Below are 17018 nucleotides of genomic sequence, written 5' to 3'. Positions count from 1 at the left end.
CATGCAGCTGAATGAGACTGGAGTTCAAACACTGGCTCCAGAGCCATGTGAACAGCAAATACTACAGGAGGACAACAGTGGAAACAGCAACGGAGGTTCCAACAGCAACCTGTCGCTGCATTGCTGGCTGCAGCTCCTCACAAGGGAATCTATCATGGAATTTCAAGGAGACAGCTCCAGTGTTGTGGTGCGTGTGATGATAGCATGTGTCTACTCCATAGTCTGTGCACTGGGACTTGTCGGAAATTCACTGGCTCTTTATCTGCTGCACTCACGTCACAGGCAGAAGCAGTCATCTATCAACTGCTTTGTGATGGGACTGGCCATCACCGATCTGCAGTTTGTTCTGACTTTACCCTTCTGGGCTGTGGACACAGCCCTCGACTTCCGCTGGCCATTTGGCCGTGTGATGTGCAAAATCATCAGCTCTGTCACCACCATGAACATGTATGCCAGCGTATTCTTCCTCACAGCAATGAGCGTGGCACGTTATTACTCTATTTCCTCTGCTCTGAAGATGCACAGCCGGAGGGCAGCAGCCACCAGGGCCAAGTGGACCAGCCTTGGCATCTGGGCTGTGTCCCTGCTGGCTACATTGCCTCATGCCATCTACTCTACCAGTGCTCAGGTATCAGATGAGGAACTTTGCCTGGTGCGCTTCCCAGACTCAGGCAGCTGGGATCCACAACTTCTTTTGGGTCTATACCAGCTGCAAAAGGTCCTCCTGGGCTTCTTCATTCCTCTGATCATAATCACTGTCTGCTATCTACTTCTACTCCGTGTCATCCTCAGCCGGCGCATCACAGGTGCAGCAAGTCCAGAAATAAAACAAGGCCGGCAAAATCGCCGCTCCAAAGTGACCAAATCAATAGTCATTGTTGTTCTGTCCTTCTTTCTGTGCTGGCTTCCTAATCAGGCACTGACGCTCTGGGGAGTGTTCATAAAGTTTGATCTTGTTCCCTTCAGCAAGGCTTTCTACAATGTACAGGCCTATGCTTTCCCCCTAACTGTGTGCCTGGCACACACCAACAGCTGCCTCAACCCTGTACTCTACTGCCTGGTTCGGCAGGAGTTTCGGGCAGGCCTCAAGGAGCTTCTTGTCTATGCCACGCCATCTTTCAGAAGCTTGACTCACTTGCTGCGTCGCAAGACCAAAGTGGCTGAGGCACCACCTGTACTGGTGCTGGTCCAAATGGATGTCTGACTTTGATGGTCAGCCTACTGAGACAAAGGAGCTGAACGAGAACATAACTAACTCACAAAGTATACTGTCTGTATTGATCCAGAGCTGCTTGCTATGAGAATGTACTTTCCTCACCCCTGCCAAGACAGAAAATCTCACTTCTTTTTGGCTGTTGAAAGATCATAATCACAGAGGACAACATTGTGGGATATGTCCCAATTTCATTACATTCACTCTGTTGCAAATCCCTCTGTTGTACCAGTGGCTCTCTTGTTTCCTGACAGGTAGTTCTGCTCTCTGGTAATGTGTGATGTACATACAGTTTTCTTGTATCCTGGCTTATTGCTGTGTTTGTGCTTGTTCTTTAATGTTATTGTGTATAAATGGAGAAGACCAAATCTCTACAAAGCCATTGGTGTGTGGGGGTACTTGCTTTATTTCAAACACAATAAAGGAGCTGGGTAATTGTAAATCCTATTGATATTCACACTTATATATATAAATATGTATATAAATATATACTCTAATTGTGGTAAACCTGAGAAAATGGTACAAAAAAAGCATCTATGTCACTTATTTTTCTGGTTGTAAAAAAGAGTTGTTTAGTGCATTGTCTTGGAAAAATGGCTTCTGCTGGAATAATGAAAAATAAAAGGCAAAAAAGAAATGAGAATTAATTAATTTCCTGTTCTTTTTTGAAGGCAAGATCATATGAATCACGGTAGTATAATGAGCATATAGCTACTGAGATAAATTATTTTAAAAAAGGTAAAAAATTGAAGAAGATTCAGATGAGACTTAGATCTCAAATTTTACACTGCTCAGATGCTCAACTAAGCACGTATGCAGTGCTGGATGCACACAAGTCGAAAAATCTGTGCTACCGATTTCCATCCCACTAAGTCTGACTGATGGTGCACTGCCACACATATGCAAATGGAGGGGGGGTCTTTGGATAGCTGCAGATGTGTTAGATTTGTCATGAATAATTCAGACTTTGCATAAAATCTGCAGCCTTTTCAAATCTGGCCATTGTTTCATAAAAAAAATATTAGTTTTATGAAAAATTCCTATCATTTTCGCAAGTTTGGTCATTTCTGTCAAATTAAAGTCAGTTACATGGAAACTGAAGGAGAACCAAGGTGAAATGATGTAAAATGTGTATTTCCATAATTATTCTGGTTTCATGACAGTAATCTTTATCAGGATCTTTACAGAAGAACTAATACACTGGAATTGAAATTAAGCAAAGATTCAATCAAAAGCTCTCAATCTCACCTACACATATTGAATAACTGGTCTCAGTGAAGTTAGAATTCGGAGTACATACATGGCGAGATAAATAAGGTACCAGAGGCACTGATGTTGTTAAAAGACAATCCTACACTGGCAGCAGGGCAGCAGACTAAAGCCTGACAGTTGCTGCTCTGATCTTTTATGAATGAGATGTAATTCTTTCATTCAGTTCTATTGCGTAGCAATAGCAACACCGGCACTGTGCTGCGCAATCCATGAAGGGAGGCACTCACGGACAGGCAGTTAATTAGAATTGCAAGCAGGAAGAGGGGCGGTTTCTTCTTATTCCAAATATGGGTGAGCAGTAAATGAAAGGATTTTATATTCTTTCTTTAGCTTCTTATATGGGGTTACACTGAAGATGTTTTAGCATAAATACAAACTTACATCTTATGAGGTGATTTTTTGTTGTTTCAAATTTTATTGTAGAGGTCTTTATGCCAATGTCAATGTCAATAATAATAATAATATGAACTTGGTCATTCGGTCTAAGTTGATAAATATTCCTTTTAATTTCGATGTTATTTTGACAAAATATACAGTGTCTTTTTTTTTTCATGCGTATCGGTCTGTTTTGTTTTCATCATTATTACCATACTGTTATTATACAGTCTTACTGAATTTAATTACCCTGTGTGTTTTGGGACTTGTGTATTCTCTGCAGCACAGTCAATGGGGAAAGATAGCTATTCTCGACTTGCTTCAGGAAATATCATTGTCATAAAAGAATGACATTTAGAACATTAAGAAGAGAGGCTATCTAGTGACATTTTTTCATCACAGATTTTGAATTAAAGACCATGCCATAAAAAGTCAATTTCTTGTACCGATCCATGTGGGCATGTCAAACACATCTGTCCGCCGTTTGCCTCATTATTTCAGCTAAAGCCTCCCCAACCAAAACCCCCACCCGAGACTCGGGTACCCCCACCCAAGTCTTACCCCAAGGGCTTTCTCCTCAGCAGAATTCTATCTCCTTCCTCGATTTTTCTCATCCCATCCTCTCATCTCTTGTCCTCGACCCCTTGTGATCCCTCAAACTCTGTCATTATTAATTCACCTCACGCCATTTTTTAGTGAGTATGCTTTTGTTGTAGTTTTGTTTTATGGAATATGTGTATGGAATTACCAAGAGAAAAACCAGACTAATGATATAAGCACGGGGAAAAAAGCTAAGAGGCTGGTCCGCTGAGCCTGTAGTACATTTTGGGAAAGATTGAAAAACGTATATACCGCATTGAAAGGCATTTCATACATTCACTCAAAAATGTGTACACAAGGCAGTGATCAGTGTACACTTTGTGGCATTCCATTTCTTGTATCTGTGTGTGTTTTATACTGTCTTCTGTCCAGTAAAGAGAGAATGGAAAATCACTTTGAGTATGATCTGGCTCTCAGACTGTTCTCTCTACCTTTCACTGGCTCTTTGCTGTAACTTGTTTTAGTTTCGTCTAACAGGCTAGTAGTTTTTTTAGCCCGTTCACAAATATGTTATCCAACTTGCTGGCACACAAGTTAACCACTCTTACATACTCTGCAAGTCTAAACTTTTCAGCCTACACATTCCAGAACAAAAGACTTTTTATGCCAATCGGAAAATGATAGGAATTCCCTTAAGAATGGATGGGCAGTCAGGTGACTTGTAAGTTATTTTTAGACCAGACCCCCTGTTCTGCCATCAACAGATAAAAGTCTGTCTGCCTCACATTCCTCATCTACTCTCATTTGTGGAGAACCACTTCTTTTTATAGCGATTTATAAGATTTGTTCCCCCTTCATGTGTATCTTCTAGTCCCTGCTGTGCAAATCACAGCTTATGGTCAGCCTCATTTTCATGGTCTCCTGGCCAACTGCCGAATGACCCATAATGAATCCTGAGCATGCAAAGCTCATAAAATGAATATAAACAAGTGCCACATAGACAAAATATATTTAGCATTTGAAAGAAAGTACAAAAGGTTCTCTTATTCCATCTGACCTATCAAAGTTATCTTTTTGTTTTTTTGTTGTCTGGTGGGTGCTCACATACACAAAAAATCATTCTAATTTGCATTCATGTTTTGTCATGTACATTTTGCTTTTTCTCTATTTAAATGGTAAAAAGAATAATTATTTTTCACTGTTCTAATATCTCTATAAGAAATTAGTTTTCAAGAGATTCTTGAAGGTAAAGAGGGATGTCCCAGCTTTGGTACCATTTGCGAGCTTGTTCCATCATAGTCTTCTATAAATTTATGTTCTATTTATGTTCTAATTTTATTAAGTTCAGTTTATATATGTAGCACCAGTTCCAAGATTATAAAAAAGTACCTTAAACAAAGGATAAACAAGTCTGATATAAGTGCTATTAAATCAAATTAAATTAATTCAGCAATTCAGTCCAATTCATTATTATCCAATTCAATCCAATTTACAATATAATGTAATATAATATAATATAATATAATGTAATATGATATGATATAATATAATATAATATAATATAATATAATATAATATAATATAATATAATATAATATAATATAATATAATATAATATAATATAATATAATATAATATAATATAATATAATATAATATCGCTTAAGCCTCAAAAGCAGTTATTACTCAAGAAAACTAAATAACTAATGGGGAAATGGATGAACTTCTAAACCTTGATTGCAGTCCAGGGCATGAAGGACTGTTTGACTTGCAAGAGAGCTAAAGAAGGAGAGAGACCTTTTATCACTGAAGTCTTGCGTTTATCTTTTATATTGTTCTCTGTTTCACTGCAGAATAAAAGTGTGATTTTCTTGCTCTTTCTGAAAATGCAGTCACGTCAGCGTTCCAAAGCATATGTCTTCTTTTTTATTTCTCACTACATGAGAGATTCATGGAAGTGAACTGCTGCAAAAGAAGTTAATGGGTTTTTAACTGAAAGCTAATACATTCATTAGCATGTACTTATAGTAACTAGCATTCATGCCATGCTGTTTGATCAATACTCATCTAAATGTCCCTGGGGAAAGGAAGTAGTAGTAGAAGGTTGCATGACACCCCTGGTGATAACCTTTCAGAGGACTAATGACAGCCTTACGACACTTGCGTCTCTAGCTTGTTTAATTGACTCTCATTAGGGAAACCAAGCTCAGGCCGAGACAGAGCTGACTTTTACAAACATGGATGCAAAATTTTCAAAAGGTGAACTTGGGGTCTATGACATGTTCGAAAAGCACTTCAGGTTAAAAAAAGAAAAATAGACCCCATATGCATAGTACAAATGTGTGCAGGCAGTTCACAAAAAGAGCTGTCATTTTTTGTCATCATTTGTGGCAGTCGGGCGTAACATAAAATCTTCATATTTTTTCAGTTTGCAGGATTTTCATATTCATATGCAAGAACACTGCTCCACCTTTGTGCCTAGGATTAAATTTGATAAATATATAACAAATGAAAGGTATCGACAGTTATCTGAATTATTACATTTTGACAAAGTCAGCGTTCGATGACTACACAAGCTCTGGGTTTTATTATTCTTTAGTTTTTAGTTTTTTTTTTCATTTATTGAAAAGTAGAGGTTTCTACATTTACAAGATTTGCACCTGACAGTGACAATTTGTAGGAGATGGGGGGCTTATTCTGTTCACCGTAGGAGTGCAAAGCACAAGAAGACATCTGCTGAAAACGTCTGAAAACAAATGAGACCAAAGCCACCATTAACCATTGTGAGTGTATACAAACACCATCATTACACACTGTTTTCCTGCTGCTGATTTCTCTTACAGGAGCCCTCTCTTCTTCATTTTGCTTCCCTATCTCTCATGATTAAAAAGAGAAAAAAACTCATCTATTCATACAAAAGCCTTCAGTTGCCTTGATGCATGTTAATCCCTTAGTTGTGGGCATTCGTATGGAAACGGCACTATCGGAAAAACATTTGTCTTCCCACAAACCAACAAGTCATATTTCTCTTGTGTCATAAAAAGTCATTGAAACCCACAACTTGGTCTTTGTGAGGGTGTTTTCAATTCCCAGACGTACTTGTCCCACATATGGGATTTCAATCTCATCTCTGTTCAGTTATCTTTGAGTGGCGTCTTTTTCTCTGGTCAAATCCACTCACACCCATAAAATCACAAGTAGAATGTGTTTACCTTTTTGACTGCTGGAAGACCTCATGAGGCTGAACCTCTTACCCATCTTCCCGCTTTCTTATAATAACTCCCCTTTCGTTTTACAGTTCTACTGCCCCACTTATTGCCCTGGGGCTTCCTTGCTCAGTAATTGTATTGCTTAACCGTGTGTGTGTGTGTATTTGGGGGGAGGGCACTTTTTACCATTTTCATCAAGCAAACTCATCTTGTTTCTTACCACAGTAAGAGCATGACGATGACGGTAGCTCAAATTCTCTGTTGTGTGCATCTTACCAGAGTAACCCAGATTCCAAATAGATTTAATCATATGCATACACAAATATATATGTGAGTGTGTGTGTATATATATATATATATATGCAGCCCATGTCAAGCAAGGTCTATTTGAACCTGAAATCCCTGCATATTAACAGGTTAGGTTGAGCTATGGTGTTGTTCAGTGAGCATCCTGAAAATAGATCAGAAAATTCCCCTGGTGAGCCGGGGGGTTACATTCATAAAAGTCAAAAAGACGAGAATCCCATATGTGCTGAGTGACAACTTTTTGTGGCATAATGTGGATATTCATGTGTAAGTGGAAAAGGCAGAATCTGTTTTTCAGTGTTTGACAAGATGTCCATGCAAAGAGCAATCACAGCGTACAGTCAATAATTATGACATCCCTAAAACAAAATAATAACAATAAAAAATTCCAAGGATTTTTCAACAAGAGCAAGAGTTCACCTCTTTCATGAGGATGGTCATCTTCTAGTGTTTTCTGCAACCAACCCCCTGCTCACATGTCTATTGAATGTGGTCTAGTTTTTCACTGTTCATAGAGCAGTTATTTCTGAAACTGTGAAAAAATGCTCATAATCAAATGAAAGAGCTTTTGTACGACTCTGCTCCTAAACTCTGTGGCACATGTTAACATCTACTTCCATGATACTAAAATGCTCACCGTGACAGCTGATGTTTAACATCTGCAACCTTTAACGTGGCCATCTTTATTTAGTGGTGTAAACATCTGTTAATTATTGTAGCATGTGAACTGAAAGTACAGCAGGAGCTGGTGGGATTAACATTAGATTCACAGGAGTTTTACTTGATGATGGGGATCTTTGAAAAGGGATCGACAAAAAAAGCCAAAAGTTTTAGGGGCATGAATGTGGAAAATGAGCCAATCTCTCATATTGTCACTATCCTACCAGAAATGTCAAGCTCATTTTGAAGCTAGGGGAAAAAGTTAGGGAAAGAAAAGAACATTAAAAGTCTTTTCAAGAAACTATGAAGGTTCTACAAAGACTTGTCAGTCTATCTCTTAGATGTCAAGACATTTAGCTAAAATCCAAAAAGAAAGGTGTTTCCAGTGGAACACAGTGACATTGCAAACACTGTAAGACGACAGTTTGAAGCTTTTAACTTTACATTGATCGGGGACATTTAAAAACTCAGATCCAGTGACCTACTTTCATTTCACGGAAAGTCTTGTGTCACCTGCAACAGCAGCAGTGATACACAGAGCCACACTGCTGTCTCTCTGACCTTTCCCTGCTTATGATGATCTCGCCAAGCCTTAAGAAACAATAGATTAACTGAAATACCAGCCAGTGGTTCAAGCTTTATCTATTCTCCTCCGCCATTTAACAAAGCCCAGAACAACACACAATTAAACTATTGATACATCCAACCAAAATGGGACAGATCTCCGGTCACCCATGTCTGGGGCCACCGTTATCACATTCACCAGGCTATGCAGGGGAAGGCAGAGGAGTGAGGGCGCATCAATCACATATGCCTGAAGGTATGACTGCCAGACATAAAAAAAACACTCTCCTGACATCTTGTCATTCTATTTGGACACTTCATTGATGGGAAATGTGATTATGTTGAAGAGACACAACTGCATTTATAGGTATGGCCACGGTTGCAACATAGCTTTAGCACCACTTTATTCCAAATAGAATCCTTAATTCACGGTTAGTAGGAAAAGAATCCTACTGACTGTTTTCTTGTGGCACCACAGGGTTGAATGCTCGGTTAAAGTTGACAAAACAGTGAGCCTTTTAAGATGTATAACAACCTCAGCTGCTTCTCTCAAAGAAAGAAATTTGGCTTCTCTTATAATTAAACATTCTTAGATCTGCAAAATGATACTGTTTCCGAAACTGTGCCTCTGTTATTAATATGTATACAATTTACATTGAGAAGTATGCTTAATTGAGAAGATTGTAAATCCTGTATGAGCACGCATGCGCGCACACACATACTGGTATTGCGGAATTAGAGGGACAATTTTTTCAAACCAGTTTTTTGCAACAATAAACGGACACCTCTTTCCACTTATACTAGAAAGATGTAGTAAATCTTCAAAAATCCTTTTTGAGCTATACACCACAAATCTCACTTAAAAATTTAGATAAACACATCAGAAGTCAAGATACAAGAACCTGACGCAATGCTGTATTAGAAGGACAACGATAATGAGGTACTTAGCTCCGCCCATGACACAAACAGCAATTGCCAGGGTCAACTTTATTTATCAGGACCATAGCCATACACATACACAAATGTGAAATTTCTGTGTATTAAAAAGGCCAAACATGGATAAATGGAATACAACTAAACAGAAAGAAGTAGACTGGATTTTACAGCACCTTCACTAAATTTGTGAACAGAAAGGAAAATTTATAAATGGCAAAATGAAATTGTGCATGTCTACTGTTAAAAAAAAAGATATATTAAACAAACAAATTGGGTGAACAAGATGAAATGTCAGCATGTTTACATATTCTGAACAGCCATTATAACTGGAACAGCCCTCCTCCTGCCTCAACAAGATTAAATATTTAAATTGTCCATCAGTGATATCATCAGTACACAGAGATTACTTCTGGTCTCAACCTTAAAATCCCATGTGTCCTGATGATATCACTGATGGACAATTCATCACATCCCCATATGCTATGCAGGATTTTCTTTTCTTTTCAAAGTTACGCCCCGATTCCTGACAAAATCTCTTATGTTTTGGATAGAGCGACCAGCCAGAGCAGGAACTTCAGCCTTCTTGCATTGCTGGCATTCAATCATAGTGGCGAGTTTTCCTTTTTTGATGTGGCCGCCGAAATGTCTCATGACTGCGGCAACCTCCATGGGAGACCATAGATGTTTTTTTGCTCTCCTGGCACTTTCCAAAGATACTAGAAAAAAGACAAGTAAATCATTAATGAAAACCAACTCCACTTTAAACATTTTTTTAAATAAAGAAATTTATGTTTAGTTTATCATTTTGTGTAACAATGTTTCTTTGCTATAAATGATGTACTGATATAATGCCTGTTTATTCCCCTTTTAAAATGTGCATTCATAAAGAACATACATTAGTGGGACAAGCTACAGAAATGACCATGTGGGTTGCACAGATGAAAATTAATTTCTGCCAAACAGCTTATTCTGCCGTTGATTATATGATTGAATTCTGAAGAAAATAAATTTTCGTAAATTAAAGATTGTTTGACAAACAGGCTTTAGCTGCTTGTGAAGAACCATCCAAAGCCAAAGGACACTTCTCCTTCTCCCCTCCTTCTCATGCTGGTCCCGAGTCTCGTTTCCCAGTGAAGGAGATCCCACTCAGTATCATCTTACTGACTTCACCAAAAGACGTTTCTCTACAGGTGCATCATCGGCCCAATGGTTGAGAACCCTGGTTTACTAAATCTAACTTAATAACCAAATCAGAAAATACATATTCCCATTGCTTTGCTTATGACAGTTTTTTGGTGCTTTGCTATTTTGAAAAAATATAACTGAGAATGCATAACGGATTAAAATTGGCATAGAGAAAGTAGTATAAACATTAGACCCATTACTGATCACTAAATTACATTTATTTTCTAGCATCTGAACATTGACAGTGTGAAAATTTGTAATTTTTATTACAAGGTACAGTTTTACATGGTATGCATGTGGTACTTTATCTAATTAAGCCAGATGATATATTAGATAAAGTGTCATCTCATAGTATCCTGCAGAAAGAAGAGAATGGTCATCATATTGCCTTTGGGTGGTATGGATCATTTCTTTTTACCATTCTTCAGTTTAACTTAAGTAACTTGGTGTTTAGTGACTTGTGTGGTAGCATTTACCAGAATGTTTTTTTGTGTTCTTTTTTCTGTTGGGCTCTTTGTCCTTCCTTTTTAGTCTTCTGTTGGGTTCTTTCCCCTTAGCATCTGTGTGTTTACTATGTGCTGAAAGAAAGAAAGAAAGAAAGAAAGAAAGAAAGAAAGAAAGAAAGAAAGAAAGAAAGAAAGAAAGAAAGAAAGAAAGAAAGAAAGAAAGAAAGAAAGAAAGAAAGAAAGTTAAACAAAAATAACAATGGATGAGCATTTATGGGGTTAAGCAACTGATGGAGAAATAATAAATAAATACATTTTATAAATAAATAAATAAATTCACTGTAAAGCACTTAGGCTGGAACAGCTTTTTGGAATTGTTCAAACATTATTTGCTTAGAAGTTGATTTGTCATTGTGAATGATATGATAAGAAGTGCTTTTATTTTTAAGTGCAAGCCAAGGCGCTGTAGTTGCCGTTGTGTGTACTAAAAAGCAGCAGCCAGGCCTATATGTTCATTGTTGCACTGTAACATATTCAATGAGTAAATTGTTAGATTGAAAAGAATGGCCTGGTCATCAGTTAAAGCTACTACTTCTGTAATCTACATTCACATCACTTGAAAGTTAGCTTACATGCCTCCCATTTATCTGAACTGTTGCCATGACAACAAAATGTAAACAAGTGAAGAAGGTCTGAATCCACAATGCATTATTTCATAGCCTAAAAGCGATCAAAGAAGGTGACATATTAGTAGAGTGAGGATAAGGGCTAACCTTGTGATAATGGCACAGACATGCCTGGAGGTTCCTCAACAGGTTGCCCGGCCAACAGTCCTGCACAACCAGTAATAAAATATAATATAACTCATTACATACATGGAAATAAAAACGATGAGTATTACAGAGAAAGTTTGGTTAACTAATAATATTAATAATGATATATCTTATGGTTATATACCTTTTCCACTGAAATTTTAATTCCTTGGGACTGAATTTCATTTGACACATGCAGTCAAGTTTGGACAAAAGCAGACTTTCACAGAATAAACCAGGAAACATTGAAAAATCTAATTGACATACGGCACCCTTTGCCATCTTTGTATGTGACTTCATAGACGTCCACGAGTAAAACGCAAACCAACTGTGGAAGTCTGTTTGCATGGGCACTCAATTGCTATCTGGGACATAAGTCATTCGGGCCCTTACCATTTTCTAGTATTTCAGATACCAATTAATGCCCCCTTAATATATGTCTGAAATACAAGAAAACAGTAAGAAATTTTGGTTACTGACTTGACAGTGAAATTAAAATTGGTTAGGAAACAACATAACATGTAGTTACACTGTTAAAAGTCTAACCATCTGGTGACAATAAATACATGCTAGGTTCCTCAACAGATTCCTTTGTTTTTTTTAATTTCTGCAGAATCTGTAATAAAGTTTAACATTATCATCACCATAAAAAAAAATTTAAAAAAAATCAGTCTTACCAGTCTGTGAATATGTGAGATTTCCTTCATCGACCTCACGCTCAGCATCGACCTCACGCTCAGCATCGACCTCACGCTCAGCATCGACCTCACGCTCAGCATCGACCTCACGCTTAGCATCGACCTCACTCTCAGCATCGACCTCACTCTCAGCATCGACCTCACTCTCAGCATCGACCTCACTCTCAGCATCGACCTCACTCTCAGCATCGGAATCGGTCAACTGTAGATTGTCTAATAAAATAAATGATATTGCCTTAATAAATTATCTACACGTGTGTTCCATTTTGCTACCATACATTTGCTAGAAACAGGTCTAATTTTTAACTTTAAATGGCATTACCTTCAATTTCAATCTCGTCAAGTGTTTTGCCTTGAAGGTTTCTGAGAGACCCTTTCTCCATGGCAAGCAGCAGTTTGGATATTTTGGCCAGCTGTGTAGTAGCCTCAGGAAGTCTGTAATATTCACGATGAACGCGAATATCGTGGCCAAGGAAGTTAGCAACTTGGTCCAACTCGTGATTCTTGAGGTTCAAGATCTGAGACAAAGTTGCAACATGTTTGCGTAATTGTGTTGACCTGAGGAGCTCAGGGTTTTCGGCCCCACATTCACTGGCATAAAGCCTCAAACAGTCCTGTCCTCTGTAGGGAGTCAGACAGTGAGGTCTGGCAAAAAGGAACAGGTTTTCTGCCAGAACACCACAGTCTTTTCTTTTTTCTATTAGGAGCGTTATGGCATTCACCATGTCTGGTGAAAGTAACACTGCAACCTTCCGGCCTCTTTTACCCCTTAATTCAACACGACTGAAGTGTCGACAAAGGTGAAGTTCAAATTCTGTCAGTCCAAATGCGACGTCCTTATGCAGGGCACTTGTGTCTCTCTCCAGAAAGCCATTCATCGTCATCTTAGAAATTTCCCCCCCTCTTCTCCTGTTAAAAAGGATTACATTTGCCATGGTGGCTTTACACAGTTCACTATATGATTTTGATGAACTATGGTCTTCCAAATCTTTCAATGCTTGTTCTGTAGTCTTCTCCAGATGTCTGTGAAGACGTTGAACATCTTCTGTGAAAGGAAGAGTGGAAGGCTTGTTAAACTTCCGCTCGTTCAACGTAGTTAAAGCGGTGTGTGAGATGAGTTCAGACCACTTTGTAGCATAGAGAGTTTTGAAACTCTGGATTGACTTTATCAGCATACTGTCTTCTGCCATGAGTGCTCTGCAATGTAAAATATCACTGACTTTCTGTAGTGAGTGACCTAACTTTAGAGCAAGGCTTGGAGTACGGTAGAAGTGCTTTTCTTGATCATACCCAGATACTTTCTTGACCGCTTTGATGACCACATCAAAATTAGCAGGTCTCACAGCATCCTCAAGAGTATGTATTGAGAATTCCTTGCGAAGCGTAAGTAGAAGTCTTCCAGATTCTCTGAGTTTCTGGCGAATGTACTCATGTTTGGTGGGATCCTGTCCGTATTTGTTGAAGAACGATTGGGCTAGCTGAAGAATGGAGAAGTCACTTCGCACAGTAGAAGTTATCTCATCATCTTTCATAACAGCTAACATGTTCCAAACCCCTGGTGATATCTGCTGACACAGAGCTGACTCATTCATAGAGGCCAAAGACAAAACTCTTTTTCTTCCAATCTCTGAAGTAGCTTCTACTGGTTTTGAAGAACATTTTCGAACATGTCGCCACAGATCTCGCCGGAGATATAATGCCTGGCAGTACATGCAGTGAATGTAGTCTTTTGCATTATACTTTTTCTTTGATGTGCGTCTTAGTTTTAGTGATCCAACTCCACTCACCAAGACCTCTGAGTTATGACTGTGGTTTCCCTTGTTGCGAAGCTTTATAAGCATCTTCATACGTTGTTTGGACCTCTTGGGAAGACTTAAAACTTGAGCAACATCTGCATGTGTTTTCTCATGAGTTTTTAAGTGACGTGTAAACTTTGTCTGTATCTTTCCACAAATGTAGCAGTAAGTTCTATTTCTGAGCAAGGATGATGTGTTTGAGACGTTTTCCGCTATAGCATCAGCACCATCATCAACAATAATGCCTTCGGCTTCAGCGTTTCCTACTTTGGCAGTAACTCTTGATACGTCAAGCTGAGTTGTGCTGATCATATCTTCAGGTAATGATTCTGCAGCTTCAGAAATGGACTCTCTGTCTTCCTCTACAAAACTTTCTTGGTGGTGTCTTTTCTTTTTGGAAGCAGACTTGCTGGTGGAGACCTCACAATTCTGTACTTGTTTGTGACTGATTTCTAAAGGTTCTGATCTGTCATCCAATGAGCTGTTTGAATCATCTATGGAATCAGGAACATACTCCTCTTCTGATGATGCCGCCTCACTTGAACTTTGTTCTGTACAGACCTGATAATGATTAGAAAAACATTTATATTTTGTATACTTGGAAAGCATTTCACGGAGAATAATTCTACTAAAAAACTTACCACTTGCAGAAATTCAGTGATGTCCTCCTTGTGTTTAACATAACACTTTTTGTGCCAGGACTGATTGCAAACTAGACAGAGAAAAGTAAGAATTTATAAAGGAAGGTAACATGGTAAGTACTGAAAAAGCAGCAAATGGCTCATTTTGAACATATAGCACAGCTACACATGGAATAGTTTTTTTATTTTTATAAGTGTTACTGTGGAATCACGTTCAAAAGATACAGATAAACTCCCCCCTCCATTCTCAAAAATTACCTTTACATCTCACACCACTCCATTTCAGAGGTGAAAAAGGTCCTCCACATGTAACACATTTTTCTAAACTTGACATTTCGTCAGGGATGAGAACATGATCACAGTCCTGTTGACAAAAAAAAAAGTGTAATTGTAAGACAGGAATTTGATCCTAACAAACACTTGTGTAGTGTAGAATTAAAAAAACACTCAACAGAGCTTGTTCTTAAACAGAACAAACTGAGCAGAAAAAAAAACATGCGCTCACTGAGGACTTATGCTACCAGTAAAAAGTTCGGACCCAACTTCTCATCCTCATTAAGCTGAAAAGGTGGATCTAAACTTTTAACTGGTAGTGTACATCTTAACATACAGAGCTTTAGAATATTGAAGTGGATTTATAGTCTTCATAATGTATTAACTTGTCAAATTCAAAATTACACAACACATGTGAATCTATACGAAACTGATTGCAATTCTTATGAATTCATATTTTTAAAAAAAGTAAAAGTAAAAAAGTCTTCAAAGATTCAAATTACCTCTGGTGTGTTGCCTGAAAAGGACCCGCATGCACCAACATCCTCAGCCGGACACGGCATCTCTTTGGAGATCTGAAATGTAAAGAACAATCACTGAATGGGAGTTTGTTTCTCATGTAGAAAACTCAGTCCTCCTTATTCCTGCACCTTACATGTTGAGTATTACACAGGACCTGTGTGTCTGCGCACTTCTAAATCTACTTTCATTCCTTTCTTTGTGTAATTTCAAAACTCAGCCCTCCTTATTCCTGCACCTTACATGTTGAGTATTACACAGGACCTGTGTGTCTGCGCACTTCTAAATCTACTTTCATTCCTTTCTTTGTGTAATTTCAAAACTCAGCCCTCCAGATTCCTGCATCTTACATATAAAGGTTACATCGTAACTGTGTGTCTGAATACTGCTGAATATCATTCTCATTACTTTATATTAGACAATGAATATGCCTTCAAAGATTCAAATTACCTCTGGTGTGTTGCCTGAAAAGGACCCGCATGCACCAACATCCTCAGCCGGACACGGCATCTCTTTGGAGATCTGAAATGTAAAGAACAATCACTGAATGGGAGTTTGTTTCTCATGTAGAAAACTCAGTCCTCCTTATTCCTGCACCTTACATGTTGAGTATTACACAGGACCTGTGTGTCTGCGCACTTCTAAATCTACTTTCATTCCTTTCTTTGTGTAATTTCAAAACTCAGCCCTCCAGATTCCTGCATCTTACATATAAAGGTTACATCGTAACTGTGTGTCTGAATACTGCTGAATATCATTCTCATTACTTTATATTAGACAATGAATATGCCTTCAAAGATTCAAATTACCTCTGGTGTGTTGCCTGAAAAGGACCCGCATGCACCAACATCCTCAGCCGGACACGGCATCTCTTTGGAGATCTGAAATGTAAAGAACAATCACTGAATGGGAGTTTGTTTCTCATGTAGAAAACTCAGTCCTCCTTATTCCTGCACCTTACATGTTGAGTATTACACAGGACCTGTGTGTCTGCGCACTTCTAAATCTACTTTCATTCCTTTCTTTGTGTAATTTCAAAACTCAGCCCTCCTTATTCCTGCACCTTACATGTTGAGTATTACACAGGACCTGTGTGTCTGCGCACTTCTAAATCTACTTTCATTCCTTTCTTTGTGTAATTTCAAAACTCAGCCCTCCAGATTCCTGCATCTTACATATAAAGGTTACATCGTAACTGTGTGTCTGAATACTGCTGAATATCATTCTCATTACTTTATATTAGACAATGAATATGCCTTCAAAGATTCAAATTACCTCTGGTGTGTTGCCTGAAAAGGACCCGCATGCACCAACATCCTCAGCCGGACACGGCATCTCTTTGGAGATCTGAAATGTAAAGAACAATCACTGAATGGGAGTTTGTTTCTCATGTAGAAAACTCAGTCCTCCTTATTCCTGCACCTTACATGTTGAGTATTACACAGGACCTGTGTGTCTGCGCACTTCTAAATCTACTTTCATTCCTTTCTTTGTGTAATTTCAAAACTCAGCCCTCCAGATTCCTGCACCTTACATGTTGAGTATTACACAGGACCTGTGTGTCTGCGCACTTC

The 17018-nt window shown here is 38.4% G+C and overlaps 1 protein-coding gene across 1 annotated transcript; it reads left to right on the top strand.

Moving 5' to 3' along the window:
- rxfp3.2b (relaxin family peptide receptor 3.2b) lies at positions 1 to 1783 on the top strand. Its single transcript, XM_072388711.1, has one exon. The coding sequence runs from the start codon at positions 2 to 4 to the stop codon at positions 1202 to 1204; it is 1203 nt and encodes a 400-aa protein (XP_072244812.1). The 5' UTR covers position 1; the 3' UTR covers positions 1205 to 1783.
- The last annotated feature ends 15235 nt before the right edge of the window (positions 1784 to 17018 follow it).

This window comes from Leuresthes tenuis, unplaced genomic scaffold (assembly GCF_036924035.1).
Source record: "Leuresthes tenuis unplaced genomic scaffold, fLeuTen1.0.hap1 SCAF_7, whole genome shotgun sequence".
Taxonomy (NCBI): domain Eukaryota; kingdom Metazoa; phylum Chordata; class Actinopteri; order Atheriniformes; family Atherinopsidae; genus Leuresthes; species Leuresthes tenuis.
Note: the sequence above shows the minus strand (reverse complement) of the source record. Positions and strands in the feature narration are given on the sequence as shown.